This window comes from Rattus rattus, chromosome 12 (genome assembly GCF_011064425.1).
Source record: "Rattus rattus isolate New Zealand chromosome 12, Rrattus_CSIRO_v1, whole genome shotgun sequence".
In the NCBI taxonomy this organism is placed as follows: Eukaryota; Metazoa; Chordata; class Mammalia; order Rodentia; family Muridae; genus Rattus; species Rattus rattus.
The window spans coordinates 64,113,500-64,140,567 of record NC_046165.1 but is presented as its reverse complement, the minus strand read 5'-3'; the positions used below and the strand labels follow the sequence as shown (position 1 = coordinate 64,140,567).

At 42.3% G+C, this 27,068-nt stretch overlaps 1 protein-coding gene across 1 annotated transcript in view; it reads left to right on the top strand.

Annotated features, from left to right (window-relative positions):
• Mtmr6 (myotubularin related protein 6) overlaps positions 1-26,012 on the top strand; it is a 36,457-nt gene extending 10,445 nt beyond the window's left edge. The window contains exons 2-14 of the mRNA XM_032917650.1: positions 4,052-4,168; positions 7,249-7,411; positions 9,138-9,295; positions 10,133-10,261; positions 14,437-14,571; positions 16,985-17,117; positions 17,855-17,964; positions 18,316-18,441; positions 21,333-21,382; positions 21,785-21,985; positions 23,387-23,518; positions 24,290-24,416; positions 25,631-26,012. Coding sequence (XP_032773541.1) covers positions 4,052-4,168; positions 7,249-7,411; positions 9,138-9,295; positions 10,133-10,261; positions 14,437-14,571; positions 16,985-17,117; positions 17,855-17,964; positions 18,316-18,441; positions 21,333-21,382; positions 21,785-21,985; positions 23,387-23,518; positions 24,290-24,416; positions 25,631-25,879 — 1,830 coding nt within the window. The 3' untranslated portion in view covers positions 25,880-26,012. The remainder of the gene's footprint in view (positions 1-4,051; positions 4,169-7,248; positions 7,412-9,137; positions 9,296-10,132; positions 10,262-14,436; positions 14,572-16,984; positions 17,118-17,854; positions 17,965-18,315; positions 18,442-21,332; positions 21,383-21,784; positions 21,986-23,386; positions 23,519-24,289; positions 24,417-25,630) is intronic.
• Positions 26,013-27,068: the final 1,056 nt, after the last annotated feature.

Below are 27,068 nucleotides of genomic sequence, written 5' to 3'. Positions count from 1 at the left end.
TGTAGATGGTGTGACATAAGTCACATATGAAATGCAAAAATGAGAGGAAGGAGGGACATGAGCGAGTCATAACCCTTAAGGTGTTCAAGTGCAGAACATAATACCTGGCTAAGTGGTCAGTTGGGAACCAGGCCACACAAGATTGGAACTGCTGTCCTGGTTCTATGGAGTGTCCAGTCGTATGCTGGTAGTAAGTCCACTGGGGTTGTGAAAATGAAAATTAATAATGTCTGTCAAGCATTTATCATAATACTATGCCAGGAAATATTCTTACACGTGTAGCAGACAATAAGAACTCACAGAGTTCAGTCAGATTTGGGAGTCATTAGCAAACAGGCTCAAATAAGGATAATGAGTAAGATTCATATAGAGAATGGAGCCTTAGCTGCCCAAGGTGAGACCTGCCTGTCAGGCCTCAATCCCAGGTCACAGGAGGCTGCAGCAAGAGGCTGAAGATGTCCAAGGCTGCCTGCACAAACTGCCTCCCTGACTCCTCTCCCCAAAGGGGAGTGGGCCCTTGAGCAAAAGCAGTCGTAAATAGCAGGCGAACCTTCATCTGGGTGTGCCCTCCTGTCTTTTTTCTTTTTTCTGAGACTGGCTCTCGATGTGCACTAGTTTGAGTAGAGACAAAAGCTGCATTTCCTGCTTCAGACAGGACAGGAGGCCAGTGCAGCATAGGACATAGACTGGGAAAGCAGAGCTGTGAAGGACCAGGAGCACTGCACTGCAAACTGTGAGACCGTCTCCCATACAGACAAGCTTTGCCAGTAACTGAACCTTACAGAAAAAGATGTATCATAATCTGAGTTTGGGTGAGACGAATTTACTGTCCTTTAAGGATTTATAAACCAAGAAAAGCTTCTCATGGACTTCCTTTTAAATCTGACTTCCTGTTTGTTCATTGCCACTCCCTTTAACCCCCCCCCCTTTTTTTGAGGAGCTCTTTGAAATCCTCCAAATCATTGATCTTTCCACTGCTATTGGTACTTTCCCATAACACCTAGCTCCATACGTGGTCACTACTGTTCTTTCTAAAGGAGGAAAATTAAGTGAGCCTGCTGTGTTCTGGTCATTGTTACTGGTTGGCTCTGTCTCTTTCCAGCAAATGTAACTAAAAATGAAATGTAATAGAAGGTTTTATTTGCATAGTTAAGACAATAAATTTAGTGTGGATGATTCCCACTGGAAGCTCAGAAGTACGGTCTAATACATAACTCAGGTCTGACAGTGGACCTGACATCTAACGAGTGATAATTTTGCATTGACCCATTAAGAACACAGGGAAGCCAGGTGTGGAGTTGACAATTCTTGACAATCGGAGAGGAATGGACAGTAAGTAGTTGGTCCTGTTTATCTTTAAAGATATTTCAGTTGAAATTCCGATTATCGGTGTAGCTAAATGAAGCCAGATTTTTTTTTTTAACTTGAGGAAGAAATGACCCTAAACATTGAAATAAATGTGGACCTTCAAGAGAGAACTTTATGGAGTAGAAAGCTTTCCTACTCCTCCCCCACCCCGACCTCCACCTCTCCTTCCACAGTGCACGACCACACGTGGCTCCCCTGTGTTCTTGATGGTCAGTGTAAAATGAACACTTGTTAGATGTCAGGTCCACTGTCAGACCTGAGCTGTATCCACACTAAATTTATTATATTAACCATGCAAATAAAATCTTATATTACATTTTTAAAGTTACATTTAAGTTTTAACTCGTTTAAACAGTGATGTTACAAGCACAATTCTCCCCATGGTAGTAAATAATAGGGAGTGAAGAAGGGTGAGAAGCTGATCTTATGAGGTGGCTATTGATTACTTTGGGAATAATCATTTCATAATGGTAGTATTTTGTTCTTTAGCTATTAAGAGAAAAAGAAATATATCAGGAACATATAGAGTTAATTGGGAAGGCCAGGTGTGGTGGTATGTGCTTTTAATCCTAGCACTAGGGAGGAAGAGTCAGGAAGATCCGTGAGTTCAAGTCCAGCCTGGTCTACAGTTCTAGGACAGTTAGGGCTACACAGAGAAATCCTGTCTAGAAAAAAAAACAAAACAAAAAAAAAAAAAAAACAAAAAAAAGAGGAGGGTGAGGAGGAAGAGGAAGAGGATTAATGATATAATAGTAAGCTCTCTGATTTGAAGATCTATACAATTCAAAGAACTGCCCACAACCTCCTGTGATGCAACTGTACATTAAAAACTACATTAATAGCATTTGTTTATGAATGACATAAGATGAATGACATTAAATTTTAAAGCTATAGTCTCCTGACTAGTCCTGATCTCATTCTGCACTACTGCGGCAGCTCCCCTCGCCCTGTCTCTCTCTGTCTCTCTCTCTGTCTCTCTCTGTCTCTCTGTCTTTGTCTCTCTCTTTCTCTCTCTCCCTCTGTGTGTGTGTGTGTGTGTGTGTGTGTGTGTGTGTGTGTGTGTGTTGGTATTTATACACATTAATACTGTTATAATTATGTGATCTTACTATGCTAGGCGCTATAGGAGACCAATGCAACTTAGGATAGTTTGTGCCAGGAAACTCGGCAAAGAAAGTGACAAAGTGACATAAGTAACAGATTAACTTTCTAAGTTAGATTTACCTTAGAAGGTTGGGCATCAGTGAGTCCAGGAGAAGGCTTGCCACTGGGCTGAGCAGAGGACAGCCTTGTAGAAGAGCCAGAACTAGCTGCATAGCTGTCGTGTTTGGTACCGTAGTGAGGGAAATATAGACTGTAAGCCAGAGCTTGTAAACAGTGGTTTCCGAGGTTAATTTTCTCAGTAGTGTACTTCTAGAACTTTATGTGATTACTTGATTTCCCACTGGGATAGTGTTGTCTAACAGAATTTATCACATCTCTGCACATTTCAGTTAGGGAGCCTGCAACAGAGCAAAGTGTAAATACCAGCAAAGTCCAGCTTGGTGAACCATGCATTTTATAGGGGTTACAGGAGTATGGGTGAGGGGTTACTTACAAAATCACACATGACTCCAAAACAGCCCACCCCAGGGCTCATTACACTGCACAGAAGCTGGGAACCTGGAACACACTGCGCAGCCTGCAGGCAGAGCACAGCTTGGAGAGTGACCCATCTAAGTGAGTTCGTTGCTCTAAACCTTTTCGAGATAGTTGGGCTGCTTCCTGTTTCCTACTTCCAGGTAGTGTGAGGCTGGTCTCAGAATCTTTGCAGTTTGCAGATGATCCCCCACAGCTTTATTTTCTCCTTTGGGAGGGAGCTGCTTAGAGAACCTGGTCAGTTTCAGGGGCTTCTGCAACTGTTTCCAGTTGTTTCCCTTCCTGATTAAGGAGCTTTCCTTAAGCATGGGACCTGTTACCCAACAGGTGATATAGGTGCCGTGCTCTCCAGAAAGGGGGCTCTTAGGTGTGGAAAGAACTCACTCACTCACACTGCAAGTCTTGCTCCTTGTACATCAGTGTTGGTGTTTCTTAAAATCTTCCCTAGGTTGCATTAGCATCTAAATATCTGTCCTGCACATGTTTCTCTAAGAGACAAGACATTTTACCCTGAATATTAAGCAACTTATTGTGTTTTGGGACAAAAAGAAAAAAGAGGGGAAATATAATAATAGTGCATGTTGTTCCTGGGATTGGAAAAAAGTATTTATACTACTGGCCTGGTTAGCCTTAATTGTCCACTCAGCTCAGTTTGGGGTTATCTGAAGGGACAAACCTCAACTGAGGAAGTGCCTGGATTAGATTGGTCTGTGGGTCTGCCTGTGAGGGTTGTCTTAGTTGTTAACTGATAGTGACTGATACCCTGTACACTGGGACAGATGGTACTGGGCAAGCCTCTAAGCATGAGACTGTGATCAAGCAAGGGGTCCTCAGAGCGAGCCGGCAAGCTCTGTTTCTCCATGGTTTCTGCTTCAGGTTTCTGCCCTGGCTTCCCTCAGTGATGGGCTGTGACCCGGAAGGGTAAGCCAGATAAACCTGTTCCTCCCCTAAGATGCTTTTGGTCAGAATGTTTTTATCACAGCGACAGAAATAAAAGGTACCCTATTTTTGATATAAAAAAATAACATTTTTTTTTCTTTCCTAGGTTGAACAAGTAAAGTTACTTGACCGGTTTAGTACCAACAACAAGTCACTGACAGGAACACTGTATCTTACGGCCACACACCTATTATTTATTGACGCTCATCAAAAAGAAACCTGGGTAAGGTGGACTGTCTACCTTTGCAACAACAGTAGGCTGGTTTTTAATCATCGGGTTTTTGTCTTTGTTTTTGCTTTGGACAGTGTCGTTCTATATATCCCAGGCTGGTCTTGAACTTCCTATATATTCTGGAGAGCTGGGATTATAGCTCTCCAATTAGGCATGTATAATTACTCAGAGATCAATTAACTTTTTTTCTGTTTTCAAGTGACTCCTCCCTTCTATGAATAATTTATAGCACTTGTAATATGAAATTATGTAGAATACCAGACTCTTTTAACCTCTGTAGAAACTTAGGAAATGCGTCTTTGTTCCTTAAGTGTTTTAAAAGTCAAGGTAATGTCTGTGCATATTAGCAATCATACGGATTACATAGTATATTCCACAGCATTTTAGTGCCAAATTACAGTAGGGGATTGTTCTGTAACTTTAAACATTGTACAATACTTACGCAAATATTTTGTCTATCTGTCCAAATACTGCATTGCAGGCGTACTTCTAAGTACATTTGTATGTGTGCGTGCAAATAGCATGCAGTGGAGGCCTCAGTAACATGTTAGGTTTGAGCTGCATAGGTCCACTCATATGCCGAGTTCTTTTCTTGTTTTTAAGATTTTGTTTTTATGTATATGGATGCGTTTCCATGTAGGAGTATGTGCATATTTGAATTCCAGTGCCCTTGAAATACAGAAGAGAGCATTGGATCTCTGAGACTAGAGTTACGGGTGGCTGTGTGCAGGGAGCTGAGCTCAGGTCCTCTTCAGGGCCAGCACACACTTTTACCTGCAAGCCACCGTATCTGCAGCTCTTCTGTCCTTTTCTAGGTTTTAGATTACAATTTGAAAAATTAATCATGTAGCATAGGAGTAGTACATACGTTAAGAAAAAGTTAAATATGTCCTGGATACATTAAATATATGGTCATTTTTGTCATTTATTATTACAAAATCAATTATTACACAAATGTATCAAAATCTACACATACAGACACAAGGCACCGATGGTACCATCGGGAGTTAGCGTACCGCATACTAGGCTACAGAGTAGTTTTGTAGCCACTTCTGGTACTGTTGCAGCAAGATCGCCTGCTGCACAAATCTGCTTAAAGGCTGTGGACTGCTGATCATCGAATCGTGAGCAGATCCCTATTGCTTCTCCAGGAAATTGCATGGTGTAATAAAAAGTGACATTCCGGGGACCTCTCATATTTTCACTATATCTAATGTATAGCATAAAGTGTATTAATGGGTTATACTGGAAATACTTGTAGTCCATAGATTATTAGCAGTGAAGGGGGAGTGGGGACTAAGTTAAGCTTGGGTTTTGTTTTTCTGGGATGAAGGTATCGACATCCCCAAATCCTGTGACATTGAAGGGTCAACTCCATAAACATCTCGTGGGGCATTTCTTTCCATATGTTCTGGTGTTTCTCTTGGACATTTTCCTGGGAGTAAGAAGACATGGCTAGGTCTTGTAAAAACTTGTTAAACTTTCATATTGTTCCTTCAAATGGTTGTTTGAGATTATTTCTCTTAGTGGAGTGTCATGCTTTCCCGTTTCCTCAGCAACACTGGCATGGCCACAGTACAGCTACCTGCCTGCCTGTCTAATTCAGATGAGCAACTGACTGCTCCCTTGTTGAGTGCAGGGAAGCCATCCCTGCAGACATTTCGGCTTGTGGGTTTTCTTTCTGGTGAATTATCTGTTCTTTCTATTTCTATGTATTGACCTTTAAAACTTATTTTAATTTTTCGTGCTAGGGACATGTTTGGCTTGAGTGACATTCCCCAGCCCTGTCTTCTGATTTTATAAGAGTTCTGGGTTTTGGGGTTGGGGATTTAGCTCAGCGGTAGAGCACTTGCCTAGCAAGCGCAAGGCCCTGGGTTCGGTCCCCAGCTCCGAAAAAAAGAAAAAAAAAAAAAGTTCTGGGTTTTGTCACTTTATCAAATTGTATGTCATCATTGGTTTGTCTCAGTAACAAACCAATACAGTCTGTAAGCAATACAGTCTTCTGTATGCTTTTACGTACGCCTTTTCATTAAAGTTTACATTTTAACACAGATTTTCAGTGTTTTCTTTTATGTTTTTGTTCGTGTGTAGTACAGTTAAGAAATCTTCCTGCGTGTCCGTGTAAGGAAGTTCCCCCTGTTTTCTTCTCCCTGCGTGTCCGTGTAAGGAAGTTGCCCCTGTTTTCTTCTTCCTGCGTGTCCATGTAAGGAAGTTCCCCCTGTTTTCTTCTTCCTGCGTGTCCGTGTAAGGAAGTTCCCCCTGTTTTCTTCTTCAGAAGCTTCAGGTTTCATTGCCCACCCGGCAGTTCTTAAGCCACCCGGGAGAGACCTATGTGTGTGGCATGACATGAGATTTATTACTATTTTTTGGCTGCTTTGTTCCTTTATTGCTAGATGCAGTCTTTGACGATAAAGCCTTGGGGTGTATGTATGGGGACTGCTATGCTCGGGCTGTCCCGTTCTTTTGGCATATGGACCACGCTTTACCTGCCTCACCTCTTTGTGAACAGCAGCATCTTATGTGTCAATACACAGGATTGCCGATCCTCTCTACTTGTGTTTCAGGGTTGTCATGGCTACCTGCTGTCTTGTCTTCTTCCCTATTCCTCATTCCTTTAGCAGATCCTGGCTGAGTCCCTGCTGTGTTTTCATACCTCCATTCTAGGTATTTTGAAAAAAAGTAACCAATCTTAGCATAAAATTTCTGTTCTTGTGGAGATGACATTCTAGGCAAGAGAAACAAATGATAAATAAGTAAAATGCAAATTACGTCCTAAGTAGAAACACTAGGAAATCGGGTGGCGTACTCCAGAGTCCAGAGGGGGAGCCTTGGCCGTATTTCTTACCACCTTGGTTCTGCTGCCTCACTCTGCCGCCTCACGCAGTCAGCATTTCTTGGCACGCAGGAAAAGAAATGACAGCATTTTCTTGACTGAGGCATCGTCATTGCAATGTGTTAAATGTGACAGCACCTAACATCTGAGGCTTTATCTGAGCATTAACATGTATGCACAATACGAACAAATACCAGTGCTTTGTGTGGTGGTGACTGGGTGTCTGTTTATGCTGTAGATACTACACCACCATATTGCCTCCGTGGAGAAACTTGCTCTGACCACTTCTGGATGCCCACTCGTGATACAGTGCAAGAACTTCAGGATTGTGCATTTCATTGTTCCCAGGGAAAGAGATTGCCATGATATTTATAACTCTCTACTGCAACTATCAAAACAAGGTATTGTTCTTAGAGAGCGCAGCTCTCGTACTCAATCAAGATGGGTTTTCCAGGATACTTTAAGGTGTCATTATTTTACCCTTTAAGCTATAGTTAGGTTCATATGTGCTGTCAACCCCCTCAGTGGCATAGAAATCCTCTACAATGGTTTAGAAATAATAGAATCTGATGCTTTGAACTGTAAGTTTAATGTTCAATGAATAATGTAAGGAAAGGTATTTATAATACAGCCTTAGATTGATAAGCAAGTAGCACACTGTGCATATATGTTCATGTTCGTGCAGATGTGGAAGCCCATGTGTGTACGTGTACTTGGAGGCCAGGATTCAGTGTCTCTACTTAGGAACCATCTCCTTGGTTGTTAGAGGCAGGACTTGTCAGTGTGGGTGAGACTGGCTGGCTGTGAGCCCCAGGGAGCCACCTGTTTCCATCTCCCCAGCACTGGGATACAGCCATGTGCTATATCCCACGGCTGGCCTTTTACTTGGGTGCTGGGAACTGATCAGGTCCTTGTGTTTTCATAGGAAGCGCTTTACTGACCAGCCTATCTCCCTAGCTCCTTACTCTTTTTAATTTGGCTTTTCTCTACTAATGGAAGATGTATTACTAAGTGAAAAGCCACAGAAGGTCATGGTCCTCTAGTAGCAGTGGCTAGGGTGGTAGATGCACCAGGAGACAAGAGAATTCTTTTTTAGTAAATGGAGGGTTGGGAGGGATAGAAGCCCTGAAAGTGAGTCCTTCAGATACCCAGGATACCCAGGCTTGGGTGTCTGAAGATTTCTATCCCAAACATAACTTGGATTACTTGTTGGCCTGACGTTCAGTTGAGCAGTTCAGATGGAGGCCCACATGAGTGATTTAGGAGTAGGTCCATGTTCTGTCTGAGCACATAGAGTCTCGTACATTCCATTGTCCTAGGTCGAACTAAGGTATATAACAAAGATGGTTATATGCCCTTGCTGGTTTGGGTCCATACTGACCTATAAGAATGAGTAATTCTGGGGCTGGAGAAGATGAGTCAATAATCAAGAGTATTGTCTGCTCTTCCAGAGGACCAGGGTTTGATTCTCAGTGTCCCCAAGGTAGATCACAACCATCTATAATTCCAGTTCCAAAGTGTCCAATGCCCTCTTCTGGCCTGCACAAGCACCAGGGCCAAATGTGTTACACAGACACAAATGCAGACAGAACATCCACACACATTAACGTGAAAAGAATGTGTAATGTGCTTTCATGCCCTCTTTTTTGTTTTGTTTGCTATTGTTTGATCCCTCCCTCTCTTTCTTTGATGTGTTCCCACTATATATCCTAGGCTGGTCTCAAACGTAGTCCTTCTGCCTTGGACTTGTGAGTGCTGGGCATTAGGCATGGACTACACCTGGCCATTTCTAGTGTTTAGTTATGGTATTTTGCTTTGTGGTGTGTTTGTAGAAAAGAATGAATAAGAAGTATCCATTTTTTAAAATGTAATATTGAAGAAAAAGGAAAAACATGCAATAGAAGATCTAACTTTTCAGATACCTTTCTCTGTAACATAAATCTTACGTCCATTCATGTGCCTTTAACTGTAGCCATTTGTTTTAAGTTTTAGATTCAGGTATGTTCATGTCTTAGCCACTTCTTTGAAGACTTTAAAGAAAAAAGGAGGGGAAAACCCTGAAAATTAGTTTTATCTGTAGAGCATTGCCTGGTAAATTTCACTGTACTGACTTTTACTGTTTTGCAGCAAAATATGAAGATCTGTATGCATTCTCTTATAACCCCAAGCAAAATGACACTGAGCGGCTGAACGGGTGGCAGCTCATTGACCTTGCTGCAGAGTATGAGAGGATGGGAGTGCCCAACGCAAACTGGCAACTGTCCGATGCCAACCGAGAGTATAAGGTAAGTACCAGGTGCCCTCGGCAGCACTGCTGTCCGTGTTTTAGAGGTGTCTTTTTTTGTTTGTTTGCCTTACAGTATCTGTCCCTATGGTTCCTGTTCAGGTTTCTAAATTTGTCATTTCCACACTTCTCTGAGTTTGGGTTTTCCTCATTAATTCTTTTTCCACTTTCAGGTTTTTCACTGTTCGTGTTTTCATAGATTTCTTTAAGGGATGTATTTATTTCCTTTTTAAGGACCTCTGTTATATTCGTAACGGCTGTCTTAAAGTCTTTTCTTGTGCTTCAGCTAGGATGGGCTCCTCAGCGCCTGCCTGCCTGTGCTGGTCCTGATGGAGACCTTGGCTTGACTCTTACTGTGTATTTTCATGCTGGGGTCTGGGGATCTGGCATTGGGAAAATTGTAATTCTACATGTTACACCTGGACTTACCGTTGTTGGGTGTTTGTTCCTGGTTTCTGTTTCATCTCCAGCTCCTAGGAGAGTGTGGTGGTTGTGTGTTACTTGATAGGAAATATTATGGTCCTGATTGGAATGGTTACTGGAGGTTACAGGTAAAATGTGCTTCTAGGTATTGGGGGCAGACACTTTGGAATGACAATGGGGTAGGAGGGGGCATTCAGGGGCCTGTAGGAGGGAATCCACCAGGATCTGCCTAGACTCCTGAGAGATGGGGCAGAGAGGAAAGACCACAGCAGTTCTGCAATGGAGTTGGGGATGAGACTAGAGGATTAGATTTGGAGGAAGAGGAGGAGCGGTGAAGATCTGCAGTTAATCTACCTGTTTCCACTAGCCTCATGGTTTCTGATTGGAGTTAAGTACTTTCATTTGATATTTCCAGGTCTGTGAGACGTATCCCAGAGAGCTGTATGTTCCTCGGACAGCTAGCCGGCCAGTGATCGTCGGCAGTTCCAACTTCCGGAGCAAGGGCAGACTTCCGGTCCTGTCCTACTGCCAGCAGGGCACTGAGGTAGGAACCTTCTTTACGTTATAAATGTAGTGAACTGAAGTTCTGCTCTAAGCTTCTGGATGAACACTAACGTTTTGTTTGAGATAGGGATAGGGTCTCACTGTGTAACTCCAGATGTCCCAGAACGTACTATGGTAGACCAGGCTGGCCTTGAATGGTATGAGCTCTGCCTGCGTCTGCCTCCTGAACCCTGGGATTAAAGGCATATGCCACCACACCTGGCAGTAAATACTAACTTTACTTCACAGATTTGCTGTTGTAATGTTGGTAACAGAGACATGCTGGCTTTTCACTATTGTTTCTGAGGTTTTAAAACAAAACTCCCCTGAAGTACTCCTTTCATTTCCCTGCCTTTCATTTCCAGAAGTAATGAGACCAGTGCATAGATAGCTTCTGTGTCTTCTCTTCAGGGTTCCTTTGGTTCAGACATCGGATAGCTTGCTTGTGCCACGGCAAGCGTTGAAAGCAGTAAGAGAGCCCAGGGCATCTGGGCTTGGTTTGCTGTCCTCACAAGGAAAGGGGAGGAGGTGTGTCAACTTGGTAAACTGATTTTTAAACACATTCTGGACTCCCCACACAGAAGATTTTTCTTTTTCTCTGGGTTCTGGAATTTCCTGGTGCTGGGCCGTGGTCTGCCATTTGCAGACTACCTAGGAACTCAGATCTCAGCCTTGGAGAGGGCACTTCTGTCTCTGCAGTCCTTTCTGTTCTCGGGTGTTTTTCTTTGTTTTTTCTTTTTTAGCTTTATAAGTGGACAGAGTTGCCTCCGTTTCTGCAGGCTTATTTTCTTGCTTTCCACGTTCTGTTTTCTGAAAGAGTTCCTTAATTCTACTTCTCATTCACCTCTCAGATTCTTTACTTCTGAGACTGTGTGACATTTAAGGGTCTTTCTCTACTGGATTTCTTTAGTCACTTTTCTGTTCTCTGACTTGATGCCGCCAACTCGCAAGCAGACTGGTTTGTTTTATTCTGTGTGGCTGCCTCTCCCTCTCCTCATGTTTTCCGTTTAGAAGTCTGCATGCCTGAGTTGTATGCCTTTGCATTCTTTATCTTTCTGCTGTGCATTGGCTTCCACACAGTGGCTGTGCTTTCGCTGGTGTATCGGCAAAAGGTCTCGGTGTGATGTAACAGTCAAGAAGGGTGGTCGGGCTGGAGAGATGGCTCAGCGGTTAAGAGCACTAACTACTCCTCCAGAGGTCCTGAGTTCAATTCCCAGCAACCACATGGTGGCTCACAACCATCTGTAATAGGTCTGATGCCCTCTTTTGGTGTGTTTCTGTGTACTCATATAAATAAAAATAAATAAGTCTTTTTTTTTTTAAAGAAGGTAATCAGAACTCACATTCTGCTGTGTAGACTACATTTTATCCTCTTTAGGAAAGTTCACAGCTTCAGTCACATCCTGTGCTGTGTCCAGCCTTGAGATTAATCTCTTTGTAGACTAAGTGTTCAGGGAGGAAGGATCTGGCAGTCACAGCTCCTCGTCACGTGTTCAGCCACACCCTGCTCCCTTCAGGTGCCACTCCTGTGCTCTGACCTTGCAGCTGGATTCCTCCAGCTCCTTCCTGTGGCAGGCACTTCCTCTGCCAAACCAGTTCTCAGGCTGCTGTCGTCCCCAAGTGTTGTCGGAGTTTCTTTCTGTGTTCACGCTTGTCCTGGTGGTCCCCTATGTCTTATATGTGTTAGAACTTGGTTCAGGTAAGTTTCAAACTGAAGTCTAATTCTAGTACCGCAAGTGCTAGGGTGTTACCTGGTCACCTTTGACATACCTGTTAGATTGCACTAGTTATTGGACAAGTAGGCTGTAAAATGCTTGTGGTTGACTTAGTAAACAAAAAGTAGGTATACAAGGGGTGTGGAGCCCAGGATTCCTTTAAAACAACAACCAAACCCTGCTTGTGCTCAAAGAACTAAGATGCCAGCCACAGCCAACATTAGAAAATATTTACAGACAACGGAAAAGAACTCTCGAACACTAAAAATAACGTAATAGTCCTCATTGTCTTCTGCCACTGTAATTTTGAGGTTGTATTTTTGTGTATATGTAAAGAATACAAACACTTATACTTGTATTCTTTGTCTGGTGGAGATGATACTCTGTTGGAATGTAGAGTTAAGCTGGAGGTGACCGTGGGTAAGACTACAGAGAGATATATGCTTCTAAATCTTTATTTTCTTTTATCAGGGTGGGGCAGGATGGGGAAGGGTTCCAAGACAGGGTTTCTCTTTGTAGCCCTGGAACTCACTCTGTAGACCAGGCTGGCCTCAAACTCACATAAATCCATCTGCCTCTGCTTCCCAAGTACTGGGATTAAAGATTTCTGCCACCACACTTGGAAGTCTTTTAATGTTTTAAGGAATTAAAATATTCATTAATTCATTTTTTACAGATATGCCTCCCCTAAGATTATCTTTTCAAATCTTTATGTCTCACTTTATAAAAGGCTTTGTTTTTTTTTAGTAGGGAAATAGAATTTCAGCTGTAAGTTTATTTTTTAATTTTTATTGTACATTTTGTTTTAGTGTGAACTGTGCAGACCTGACACAAGAAGTTTCAGTGGAGAATTTCAGTATATTGCCTAGAGACTGTTTTTGTGATATTTTGATGAAGAGACACCATGACCAAGACAACTCTTATAAAGGGACAACATGGGGGGTTGGGGATTTAGCTCAGTGGTAGAGCGCTTGCCTAGCAAGTGCAAGGCCCTGGGTTCGGTCCCCAGCTCTGTAAAAAAAAAAAGGGAAAAAAAAATAAAGGGAAAACATTTAATTGGGGCTGGCTTACAGGTTGAGAGATTCAGTCCATTATCATTAAGGCAGGAGCATGGCAGCATCCAGGCGGGCATGGCATAGGAAGAACTGAGAGTTCTACATCTTCTTCTGACTGCAGCCAGGAGAAAGCTGACTCTTCCACACTGAGAAGAGCTTCAGAGTCCAACCCACAGTGACACACTTCCTCCAACAAGGCCATACTTCCTAGCAGTGCCACTTCCTAACAGTGCCACTCCCTATGGGCCAAGCATATTCAGACCACCACACATGTTTAGGTGCTTAATGTTTCTTTGTGTATCATGCATGTGCCTGGTGCTTAGAGGATCCCCTGGAACTGGAGTTGCAAAAGATTGTGAGCCTCCATGCAAGTGTTGTTCTCTGGAAGAGCAGTGGTTATTTTTATCAGTCAAACCATCTCTCCTGGCCAAGATTAAAACTCCTGGTAAGGAGTAGAGAGATGGGGCAGTAGTTAAAAGGACTTGAGTTCAGTTCCAACACCCATGTCCAGTAGATCACAATTGCCTGTAATTCCAGCTCCAGGGCATTGAATACTCTTGGCTTCTGAGGGGGCCCACATACAAGTGCTAAACACTTGCATAGGTACACACTCATAAATAAAAATCTTAAAATTACTTATTCTATATGTCCTGTTACTTGGACATCTTCTTTACTTGAACTTGAGCTGAAAGTAACTCGTCAAATACCTGGAATGCAGATGTTTCCTTAGAGTTGGTTCCTTGATAGACAGTTAACCAAGGGCTACTCCTTAGGGCAACAGTGTTCTTAATTCAATTTTGATTGTGTGTATGTGTGTGTGTGTGTGTGTGTGTGTGTGTGTGTGTGTGTGTGTGTACAAACTAGGCAAGGAAACATTTAATTTTCCTAGAATAAAATATTGGGAAGAGTTTTACGGTTTTATTGATGTGAATAGATACTGTGACCACAGGAGCTCTTATAAAGGAAAATATCTTACTATGGCTGAATTACAGTTCAGAGGTTTAGTCATTGTCATCGTGGCAGGAAGCATGGCCGTGTGCAGGCAGACATGGTGCAGGAGAAGGAGCTGAGAGTTCTGCATCTGGATCAGCAGACAGGAAGAAGAGAAGGCCTGGCTTGAGCTTCTGAAATACCTCAAGTGATACAATTCCTACGACAAGGCACACCTTCAATGATGCCACTCTGACCGATGTCTGTGGGGGCCATTGTCATGTAACCACCACAGGAAGTGTAGGCAGCATCTAGATTGTGAGAAGTATTTATCTAAATCAAGTAATTTTCAAACAGTTAATACTGTCTAAATTTCTTTCTGACTTTTAAGTAGGTTGTGTGTTTGATTGAAATACTTGTCTTTTTTAAGTCTTTAGGGTCCTTTTATAATCTGTTTTTTGTCCTTTTGAAATCAGGCTGCCATTTGTCGATGCAGTCAGCCATTGTCAGGCTTCAGTGCCAGGTGCCTAGAGGATGAGCATTTGCTTCAAGCCATTAGTAAAGCCAACCCAGGAAACCGCTACATGTATGTTGTGGATACCAGGCCCAAGGTATGTAGCCAGTACTGTGCAGTATGTTATCTCTATGGTTTCATGTCTTTAATTGAGAATAAAAGCATTTGCTCAGATATAACATACCTGAATTGTAGTTTTAAATTAACCAAGGCTAATGCTATGAAGAAAATCTGTCCTTTGAGTAATACTAAAGTTTTCAGGGCCCTAGGTCATCATTTTTTCTGTCTCCTGATATATAGATTATATATATGTATATGTATGAATATATGTAAAAACATATCTACACACACACACACACACACAGAGAGAGAGAGAGACAAATGGAACTGTTTTCTTTTTTTTGTTGTTGTTGTTTGGTTTGGTTTTTCATGATGGTTTCTCTGTGTAGCTCTGGCTGTCACGGAACTCACTTTGTGGACTAGGCTGGTCTCGAACTCAGAGATCCTCCTGTCTCAGCCTCCCAAGTGCTAGATTAAAGATGTGAGCCACCCACCCTGCCACATCTGGAACTCTTGACAATGTATTAAGTCATGTTATTGTGAAGAAATGCTATGATAGTGTATGATGTAAAAAATTAGAAATTCCTGATACCTCCCCCTCCTTTACTTTCCTTTTTGTTGTTGATATTTAGTCTTTTTGTGACAGGATCTCATGTAGCATTTGTACCATGTAGCTAATCCGGATCCTCCGCCTCTACCTCCCAAATGCTGGAATTACAGGCATGCACCACCATGCCCGCCTTTTTATTCTTCATTAACAAAATTGTAAATTAACAGAACACTTCGTGTTAAAGTAATTTGGCCATAATGGGAAAGATTTGAAAAAAGAGGAAACAGTTATTGAATGAGGACTCTTTGAATTAGAGAACTGCAATGAACAGGAAATTGCTGTTCTCCGGCGTCTGTGGTACGAGGCTGATTCTTTTTTTTTTTTTTTTTTTTTGGTTTTTTTTTCGGAGCTGGGGACCGAACCCAGGGCCTTGCCCAAGGTAAGCGCTCTAACCACTGAGCTAAATCCCCAGCCCCGAGGCTGATTCTTATTATTGAGACCAAACCAGAAGCTGCACTTCTTTCTTATGTGCACTGTAAACAGCTGATTCACATAGGACCCTGAAATTAGAGTAATTACAGTCTTCAACGGTGAGAGCTAACTTTATTTTGATTTTTATTATAGCATCGCATGCAGAGCTGGTGGGATACACAAAAGGACATTGGCAGAATTATAGTGAGGATTTCTTCAAAAATCTGGAATGATGAGAAAATAAGAGAAAGCGATGAGAAAAAGCGAGTGAGCACTGTAGAACGATTGTAGGCAGCACTGTGAGAGGGGCCAGAGCTGCTGCACAGTGGTCGCCGTCACTGTGCAGTCTCACAAACGACGAGAGTAATCGGAGTAAATTAGAAAGTATCTATCAAAAATTAGGAATTGGTATTGATAATCTAAGACTCCAGAGCTGGTACTGTCTCATAAGAAAAATTGTGTTCCCTTGTTACTGGACGCTTGTAGGCTAATGACTCGTCTTTAGGTAATGTTATTCATAAAAGGCGATTATAATGCATGCATTTTGAAGCTGAGGCCTGACTTATAGTTTTTATTTATATAATTGTCATTGATACAGAAATTTTTTCACTTGCTCTCCTAAGTTTAAAATTCAGTAGTAGTAATGTGACCACATCTTTAATTTGACCTCAGTCTTCATGGATGGCTGGTAACTGTTGAGTCAGCATGTACAGTTCACCTGTGCTTGCTCCCAACCAATGGTTAATTCACTTAATGGACAGCTACTTCACCCAGCCTAGGCCATTTCTTCATCCACGCTCATATGGAAAGAACAGTAATCAGAGTAACACACTATATGACAGAAGCTAGCAAGCCAAACCCTAAGGGTGTCTCAGATCAGCGTCTGTCCCCTCTGGAGAGCAGTTTATGTTGGGCACGGTTCTTGGAGCTGTCCTAGGCTGGTGGATGATGCTGTGCACACAGCTGTGGTACAGTGCTGGGTCTCCATGTGTGAGCATGGCAGCGTAGAGCCGTACTTCACATCCGCTCTCAGGGCCCCTGTGGTTTGATCTCACAGACTGATTCTGGAAACTGAGCTTTTCAGCTCTGCCCATCTCCAAATCCAGATTTAGGCAAGAAATATTCCTTTTTCATTTTGAGATGCCACAGAAACGTGGAAAGCTGATAAGGAAGTAGTTATCCTTTTGAAGTTTGAGTGTCCTCGGTTTGGTTTTCCCCTGGGTAACAAGCACATTTCCCCACACACTGCCCTTCCTCACTGCTGGCGATATGGCAGGCTTGCTTACTAAACAGTAGTAGCTTATTCAGTCCTGATGAGTTTCTTTAAATGTTGTCCTGCCTATAAAGTGTGACTTAGTGTTTTTATGGCATTTGATAAATTAAACATAAAAATAATTTGACTGTAAATTTCTAAAATTTTTAATTTTAGCTCAATGCAATGGCTAACAGAGCAGCTGGAAAAGGTTATGAAAATGAAGACAACTATTCTAATATTAGATTTCAGTTTGTTGGAATAGAAAATATTCATGTCATGAGATCCAGCCTTCAGAAATTACTGGAAGGTATGATTATTGTACACCTTTTAGAGAGCTTTGTGCAATGGAGGCTCAGTGACAGTCACATAGGGCTTTGACTTCTGTCAGTCGCATTCACAGAGTAAAGAGAACATGGGATTGATATTAATAATGTAATATACTAAAAGTATTACTTTTAGCTTGTAGTCAGTACTAAAACCGGTAGAATAGTCCCTCCACGTCTCCCCCCTCCTTCCTTCCCTCTCCTCTCTCTCCATCTCCCCCACCCCTTACTAAGTTACTTACTCATACCTTTTTTGAGACAAAGTCTCACTGAATCTAAGGTATCATCAGACAACCTCTGCAGCCAAGGCTTGCCTTGAAGCCCTGATCCTCTTGCTTCAGCTTCTCAGGTGCTGGGATTATAGGCCTGCACAAGCACAGCCAGAGAGATCTTCTGTTGCCATCCAGTCTTAGAAAGCAATCATTCTTTTATTCTTATATCTCACTTCAGCATAGGCACGTTGTGGGCGGTAGCCACCCTGTCTGCAATTCTAATAGTTTTACAATCACCATTGTTAGAGATCATTGATATATATAATTTAAACATCTATGCTACCTTTTAAAAGGGCCATTTCTCTTAAGCCTGAGGAAGAACAGAAAAAAAATGTCCCCAGAGCATTATTCATCTTCTAATAGCACTTTAATTTATATGCATTTCCCCCAGTTCACTCCCCAAGATCACTCCAGCCCTGCTCTAATTGAAAACCTTCTCTATTTCATAGTGAATGGCAGCAAGGGGCTTTCTGTCAACGATTTCTACTCTGGTTTGGAGAGTTCAGGATGGCTTCGTCATATCAAGGCTGTTTTGGATGCTGCAATCTTCTTAGCCAAAGTAACTATCTCTCATTGGTTCAGGTTTGTAACCGGTGGGGAAGGAATGGACTTAGCCTTGGTAAGTCTTGGTTCTGCCCCGACAACTTTTACTGTTCTTTGCCTCTTTAATGGGGTTCACTTCAGTTGGAAGTGGTGCCTAATATGGAGGTTCACAATCCCCAACTACTTACAAACAACATTTTTGTTTGCTTGTTTTGTTTCTGTTGTTTGTCTTGATTGTGGCAACATTCTCATCATGGGGCCAGCTCTTCTTATGATGTGTATCTTCTGGCGTGGGTTTTAGTATGTAACCTTACTGATTTATGTAAGAGGAATTTTGCAAGAATCTAAGTGTGTCGTTTTCCCCCAGGCAATAGTGGTTGAAAATGCAAGTGTGCTGGTACACTGTTCGGATGGGTGGGACAGGACCTCCCAAGTGTGTTCCCTCGGTTCACTCTTGTTGGATTCCTACTACAGGACAATGAAAGGATTCATGGTAAGAATTTGTTCCACCGAACCCAGTGATTTCTTTACCGAGGGGATGATTGGCAGTATTCAGAGGCAGGTTTATACTATGGTCATGCAGCTGATAGATTCTGCACAGAGCAGCTCCAGGTAAAGATTCCTTGGGCCCTCGATGTGAGTGCTTCTGCAGCAGAGAACCTTCAGACAGACTAACCTCCATTTGTGCAGCTTTTGGCCAAATACTTTAGATTTAGAGATTGACACCCCACTATCACCACCACCACTACCCTAAAGTGTTACAAACTAGTTGATATTTTCTCCCACACCTCTATCTAGTAAAAGTAATGTAAAATACAGTATTTAATTGTAAACCATGTTGAGGAAATGGAATGTTCATCTATAGCACCCTGATATTAAGTTAACATTGTGCCATTTCTGTTTATGAAACCAAATTTATTAGTTGAACAATTTTCTTCTAGGCAGGAATTTATTTTCTATTTATTTTATGTTTAGTATTTGATTAGATAAACTTTTGAATTTGAGTGTAAAACAGGTTTGGGAGGTATAGACAGAGGGTCAAGAGTTAAAGGTCATCCTTTACTATGTTATCAGTTGAGACCAACCTGAGCTATGAGACCCTAAGAACAAAACAGAATTTCCACAGGAATGTATAGTGAGTAGATGAAGAAGTATTAGATAGGTTTAAGCACTAATTAATAATCAGAGTCCTGCCTGTGACAAGGGTGACTTAAAGTCTCAGACCTTGGTCAGCACCGTTACTCTGTCATCATACTGAGTCTGGGTAAACTAAGTGGAAATACGAGAATTACGTGAAAATGGTGCCAATAAAAATAACTTTAGGTGGCTAGGCAGTGATGCACGCCTTTAGTTCCAGCACTTGGGAGGCAGAGGCAGGTGGATCTCTGTGAGTTTGAGGCCAGCCTGGTCTACAGAGAAAGTACTAGGACAGCCAACGCTGCACAGGGAAACCCTGTCTTGAAAAACCAAAACAGCAAACAGAAAACCTAAAACACTTAATAAAATAGCATTCGGCTTCCTTGGACAGTGTAGGGAGGAATGTTAGTCTTTGCTCATTTATTTGCCAGGCATCTGAGTCAAGCCATGTAGTAAATGACCAGACCCACAGTGGAGCCCTTTTAGATGCATGAGGGATAGGCTGCGTGACTGTGAGTAAGCCTTCTAGGACAAGCATGCTGGGATGTGTACTTTCCCCTCGCGGCAGTGAGAGCCGGTAGAAAAGAGCAAGGGGGAGCTCGATGAAAGATGCTCTGTAAAAAGATGCCTTGGCCTTGTGAAGGCAGAAGGGAGCGAGATGGAGGCTGAGGGTCCGGGAGAGCGACTATTAGTTCATCTGAAGAGGGAGGAAAACTGAAGGTAAGGCAGCAGGGCACACACAAGTACACAGGTGGTCTCAGGGAACAGTGACAAAGGACCAGTGCCAGCTGCCCGTAGATGGAGTGGGAGTGGGAGATAGGAGCCCTCGTCTGGGTTTCCAGGCTGCTGAGTCAGCTCCCTGCTCTTCTCTGAGCTAAGCGGAGGAGGAGGTAGAATAAGTGAGGATGAATAGAATGTAGAGGACCCAGCATGAAATCCATATTTCTACCCACAGTCACAGTATTGAGGTGACAACGGCACCCAGGATAGGGCCTGTTAATGTGCTCAGGAAACTGCATCCTTGACCAGTAGGCTCTGTTAAATGGATTTAAGGCAACATTGGAGATGTCAAAGTGGCCATCCTGACACTGAAAAAGGATATGTTTGGTGATTATGTAATGAGATTATAAAGTGTGTCGATGACTAAGAAGTTCCTTCAGATCTGACTGAAACATTAGAGATCTGTTCTCTCATTGGCTATGGTGATGCATGTCTTTAGTCCCTGTTCTTGGGAAGCTGAGACAGAAGGATGGAGAGTTCAGCCCATACTGAAAAGTTGATTCAGCAAAACAAAAAAGGAAAGGAGTTAGTCAACAGAGAAGCCATGACCTGAAAGACTGAACTGCATATGCAAGGATGCCAGTGTTGGGATCTGAATGAACAAAAGCTAACTCTTATTGACTCTGTTTGGTTTTCCAAGAGACAGGATCCTTCCTTACTGTTTTTTTCTTATGCTTTACATATGCAATGTACAGATACGCCAGTGGTTTAAATGCTTGCCCCTGTACTACAGAGCTGGGTGTTATTAGCATTTTAGTTACATTTTCTAGTTCCCTTCTTGCACCCCACACTCTATTTGAGGACAGAGTTTCCCCATGGATCTAGCTGGTCTCTAATTCTCTATTCTCTTGCCTGAGCCTCTGAGTGCTGGAGTCCAGCTGGCTTTTCCATTTGTTTTGTATGTACAAAAATGCAATGCTGCCTTACCGAGTGTGTTTTTGATGAGTGCAACAGGAATCGTTCACTGTAAGACCACTTTCCGTGTCTTTTCACTCTTTGGTAACCCTCACTCTCCTCTAGGTTCTGTCTACTTTTTTTTTTTTTTAAAGATTTATTCATTTATTATATATAAGTACACTGCAGCTGTCTTCAGACACACCAGAAGAGGACATCAGATCTCTTTACAGATGGTTGTGAGCCACCATGTGGTTGCTGGGAATTGAACTCAGGACCTCTGGAAGAGTAGTCGGGTGCTCTTAACCGCTGAGCCATCTCTCCAGCCCTACTTTTTTTTTTTTTTTTTTTTTTTTTTTTTTTTTTTGGTTCTTTTTTTCGAGCTGGGACCGAACCAGGGCTTTGTGCTTCCTAGGCAAGCTCTAACCACTGAGCTAAATCCCCAACCCCGCTACTTTTTTTTTTAATGTAATCTTTTTATTTTTTTAATCTCTGTTCTTAGCAGAATTGTCACTGTGTTTTTTTAAGTTGATAATAGTTATATAGTTAGTTGATTTTGCTTTTTCTCACTAGGTTTTAATAGAAAAAGATTGGATATCGTTTGGGCATAAATTTTCAGAGAGGTAAGTGGCAATAATATATTTAAATCTTTGCAAAATTGTGCCACCAGGTTTCTCCTTGTTGGAATTTACTTGTCTCTGTGGCATGGGAACTATAGCTCTGTATTATATGAAGTTAGACTTATGTCTCTGTTACTTCTTTCTCTTAGTGCCTTTGTTAGTTCCCATGGCCACTGATGTTTGGTCTTGTAGCAAGGCTGGTCCTGAACTTCTGGTCCTCATGCTTCCTCTTCCTGAGGACCAGGGTTACAGATGTCCACTAAAATGATGGTTACAGATGGACTTTTACTGTCCATATTACATATGTAATACATGTATGCATACTTTTGTAGGTTTAAGTTTACAATGCCTAAGCAAAAAACTTTCAGAGGCATTTTTCAAAGCTTGTGCTCTCTGGGGCTTTAGGTGTGGCCATTTGGATGGTGACCCAAAGGAAGTCTCACCAGTGTTTACTCAGTTCTTGGAGTGTGTGTGGCATCTGACTGAGCAGTTCCCACAAGCCTTTGAGTTCAACGAAGCGTTTCTTCTTCAGATCCATGAGCACATTCACTCATGCCAATTTGGGAACTTCCTTGGCAACTGTCAGAAGGAAAGAGAGGAACTCAGGTGAGTGGGTAATGAAATGAGCCTTTCCTTCTGCACCACCCACGCCATCCCACTGTAAACCATGGCTGAAAATGAAATGCCCTGACGGTGTCAGATAGAACAAGTTTTACTTTAGAGATTTTTGTCTGTATTTTTGAAGCTAAAGTACCCTACTAATATCTGTCACCTTTCTGTTTTGAAATATATTTGGAAGGTAATATTATTATGAGTTCAGCTAACCCCCACACACACGCATGCATGCACATACATGCACATGCATACACACAACATATATAGTCAGTACATAGAGCAGAGCAAGAACCCCATACTGTTCCCTAAAAGTTTTGATGTTCCTTTTCAGTTTGAATATATATATATATATATACACACACACATATATATATATATATATGAGAATTCTTTACATTATTTATTTCTCAGAAAGTGTTGGTCACTAGCTTTATAGCAGTGGAAGGTATAAATCAGTGGTTTTGCCTTATGGTAAGGTGCCAGTCATAGCTCTCCTCCCTGTGGAGCAGACAAGCCTGCTGGCATTGGCTGTTTCATGGTGTCCCTGATGGGGTCTCATGTAGGCACTAAGTGCCACACTTGACCCCTTGCCTGTTCTTTATACCAGCTTGAAGTTTTGGGTTTGGATTCTGAGTGAGATTTCTTTCAGTAACAGTAAATCTAGACCTTCCTATAATTTGGATTAGGTGGCTTTTCTTGGGGTACAAATCTATCTTTGGAGAAACTTTCAATTGGTACCAAACTCAAAAAAATGAGAAGAGGAAAATAAAAATGGATATTTCTTAGTAGTCTTTCTTAGAACATACCTGTGGGCCATCGTGGGGTACATGGTACTGTGTATGCCTACAGCATCTGTTCGACTTAACTGCTGTGGATATGCCTCCTCTGTAGCCATCTGTCCACCAGACGTGTGCCTTCTTTTTTTTTTTTCCGGAGCTGGGGACCGAACCCAGGGCCTTGCGCTTGCTAGGCAAGCGCTTTACCACTGAGCTAAATCCCCAACCCCGACGTGTGCCTTTAGACAAGCACATGACTGGCGTTTCAAACTCTTCCACTGAAATGTGTTTTTGTCCTGTGGTAATTGCCCTCGTGGCCCAGCATGGGGTTGTGAGAATAAGGCAGAGCAGCTGAATCAGTGTTGTGTTGCAAGGCTTGGCAGTCCTGGGATAAGAGGAGAATCCCTAAGTGGACAAGTGAGAACCAGTGGTCGACCTGGTTGTGCTCAAGACACATTTATTACATGGTCAGAAATGAGAAAGAGAATGCAGTGAAAGCAGAACTCAGACAGGGAGGTGAGTGTCCATCTAGAAGCCACTGAACCAACCACCTGATCTGTAGCTAGCAGGGCGCTGAGTATCGCTGGGTAAGACTTTTATGTTCTTATTCCCCAAGGTTGAAGGAGAAGACTTACTCCCTGTGGCCTTTTCTTTTGGCTGACAAAAAGAAGTACTTAAATCCTCTCTACAGTTCCAAATCTCAGAGATTGACAGTCTTGGAGCCAAATACAGCCTCTTTCAATTTTAAGTAAGTTGGCCATTAAAGCATTTATAGTGATTCTTCTCAAAAAGATTTTGGGAATTTTTAAAAATGTTAACTTTATTTTTATCATTACGGTCATTATTATCATCATTATCATTATTAATAACCATCATACAAATAAGTGCCATACAAATAATCTTATACAAGTAATAATTTATATGAGGGGTGTGTGTGTGTGTGTGTGTGTGTGTGTGTGTGTGTGTGTGTGTGTATGTGTGTATGTGTGTTGCTTGTGGAGGCCAGGAGAGGCCATCAGCATCAGATTCCTTAAAACTGGAGTTACAGATGGTTGTGAGTCTCCGTGTGGTTGCTGGGAACTGAACCCAGGTCCTCTGGAAAAGTAGCCAGTGTTCTTAATTAAGCACTGAACCATCTCTCCAGCCCTAAAAATATTATTTTAATTAAACATATTCATGGGGCATAGTAGGATCATTGTAGACATGTATATAATAATGAGCAAATCAAGATAGTGTTCCCATGTTTTTAAGTTTTCTTAATTTTAATGAACGTACAATGTACGTTTATGAACAGTGAGGTATTTTGGATCCTGTGCACAGCATGTGATAATTAGAACAGACCAGTTGGTGTTTCTGTCTGCTCCTTGTTGCTGTGTGTGAGCTCCTCTCTTCCAGCTGTTACAGAACTTGGAATAGGCTTTGTGAGCTGTTCCCACTCTGTTGCACTGAGAGCTCTAGAGCTCACTATTCATCTAAAGGTGTTTTGGTTAAAAACTTCCTGAACTTCTTTGTCGTAAAGATTTTGGAGAAACATGTACCACCAATTTGATCGGACGCTCCATCCTCGGCAGTCTGTACTGAACATAATTATGAATATGAATGAGCAAAACAAGCAGTTAGAGGAAGACATTAAAGACCTAGAGGCTGTAAGTATTACTGTCTGTCAGTGTCTTCCATTTTGGGTTTCTTGATTGCAGATGAAGAGAATTTATTGGGCATTTTTTGTTTGCTTGTTGAGTATAACTTTCAAATATTTTTCTTGGCCTGTTTGCTGTTTTTTTGTTTTGTTTTGTTTTGATTTGTCAGGGTTCCTTACATACTAGATACTAATTTTCTGTTATTCTGTCTGCTTCCTCTTACTGTTGTTATCTTTATGGTTTGTCGTGTGTGTGTGTGTGTGTGTGTGTGTGTGTGTGTGTGTTTTAAATCTCTCTCTACTCTAAGCTTTTCCTAGTCATTTCTCTGCCATTATGTATATCCAAAAAAGGATGAGTAAATATGTATGTGAATACACACACACATACACATACACACACATACACACATACACACACACTGTCACACACATACACACACACTCTCACATACACACACACACACACACACACACACTCTCACATACACACACACACACACACACACACACACACTCACACACTCGCACACATACAAACACTTTTTTTTAATGTTAGATGGTTCTTTTTTGTTTACGGAACTGTCCTGTCTGCCTCAGAGACAAATGGTTTTCACTGTCTTGGGTAAGAGACCGGTGACTGCTTGGGTAAATTAGAGGGCACATATTAGTGTTAAAGAAAGGAAGGGTAGGATAGGCAGCGTGGGACAGTTGTCTGGAGTTCATTTGGAGAGCATGATGCTTTGCCACAGGACATTTAAATATTAGGGTTTTTTTTTTAAGTTGTGTTACTTTCCAAAGACTGATCTGTTCACTTGGCAGCCCTCAGTGAGGGACACCTGTGGGAAGCTTGTCGTGGTCAGTGGGACCTTCAGCTGACCAAACTGTGATTGCTGTGTTAGTGCAAATTCAGGTTGAGCGTATCCTCTGCATCCTTGTCCCTATAGAATGATCACTTGTTAAACTTCCTAAGTGATATGTGTGTTTCTGGCATGTGAAGGCCTAGTGTCCTATACAGTCAAATCTGGTTGACTCGATTGGCAAACATGAACACTTAATGAAGCATTTTCTTTGATAAATTGCAAGCTCTTGGGATTTCTAGTTACTAATGCATAATTGTGTGTCATGCACAAGGGGAGCATTTGTGAAAACATGTTTTCTTCGCTGCACATGGATTGATCACCTGTTAGCTGTAGTTACTAATGGTTTTTCAATGTTTTGTTTTAGAAAATTAAGCAATGCAAGAGTGGCATCCTGACGAAGGACTTGCTGCATGCCGTTCACCCTGAGTCGCCCAGTCTGAAAACCTCGCTGTGTCTGAAAGAGCAGAGTCTGCTCCCGGTGAAGGACACGCTCCGAGCTGTAGAGGGCAGCAGCCCAGCAGATAATCGCTACTGTGACTACGCTGAGGAGTTTTCCAAGTCGGAGCCTGCTGTGGTCAGCTTGGAGTACGGCGTGGCCCGAATGACTTGTTAGCCTCCTTCAGTGTTCCCTGGATGGCTGTAGTGTGAGGAGGGTCTGTACACATGGGCAGGAGGTCTGAGTGACTTAGGGGCTTAGCAGCAGGTGAATAGCTGAGAAAAGGGAGCAGCTCTTGGGAGGAGTGAGTCAGCCGAGTGCCACTGGCAGTGTGAGTGCTGTTGTGTGTGCTTACTGGAAATGATTTACACAGTGCTGGTGAGCTGGCAGTCTGTTGATTCAGATGTTAATTACAGCCAAACTCAATAGCTTCCCTTGAGTGTGATGTAACTCTGAGAGAACAGACCTGACAACCTGAACCCTCAATGACTGACATGGCCTGTGCTTTCAGTTCTGGAGCTGTGGCCGTTTGCGCATTCTGCCACTTAGTGACATTTTATCATTGAAGTGCCATGTGAAGTACTTCTGAGACAGCCTTAAAGTAGACTCTCGGTTTGTTCTGTGGGCTCTATAGCCGAGGACAGGATGTCTGATCTCTCCTTTAATCAGCCTTATTTCGTATGAAGAGCTGCACTCTCATTACCTGGGGCCGACACTGCAGCGCTCACGTGGAGAGCTGTGAGTACTCCGCTAGTTCGTGATTAGCCAGCTCCACCCGTATTGAAATTAGTGCTACGGAAGGCTTTGTTCTGGTTGTCAGTTGTCTCGAGCTGCAGCTGACAGTTCATTATTCACAGCTTAGAGGACTCATTTCTTAGGCCACTATAAGCACATTTGGCATTTACTTTCGGCTTACTGCAGTCTATTAATTCCTCCTCTGGTTGGCTTTAATCCTTTGATAACTGTACATTTAAAGTGGCAAAGCTCCAAAGTGTTCTGAGTACTAGACACATTTTTACCTTGAGAGCAGCTGCCTACAGACTTTCAGGTAAAGGAAAGGGGGAGTGCTGGTGGTGGAGATTTGCGTGGTTATGATTTTAAAGCGACCATTTTTATGTAGAGCATATTTCTTTTCTCTTAATATAGACGGGACAGAGAAGGGAGCACTGAGGGAGGCAGTTAATGTCCAACAAACAGCAGCTTTGACGCTGGAAAAGGGTTTATTTTGCTTTGTTGGACTCATCGTTTATCCCATGCACTGAGACATACGTATCTGTTTTTTAAAAATCACTTGCAATTGGCAGTATTACCAGCTGGCTTTCAAACAAAGTTTAATACCATTGATGGTATAAGGTACAGTTCAGGG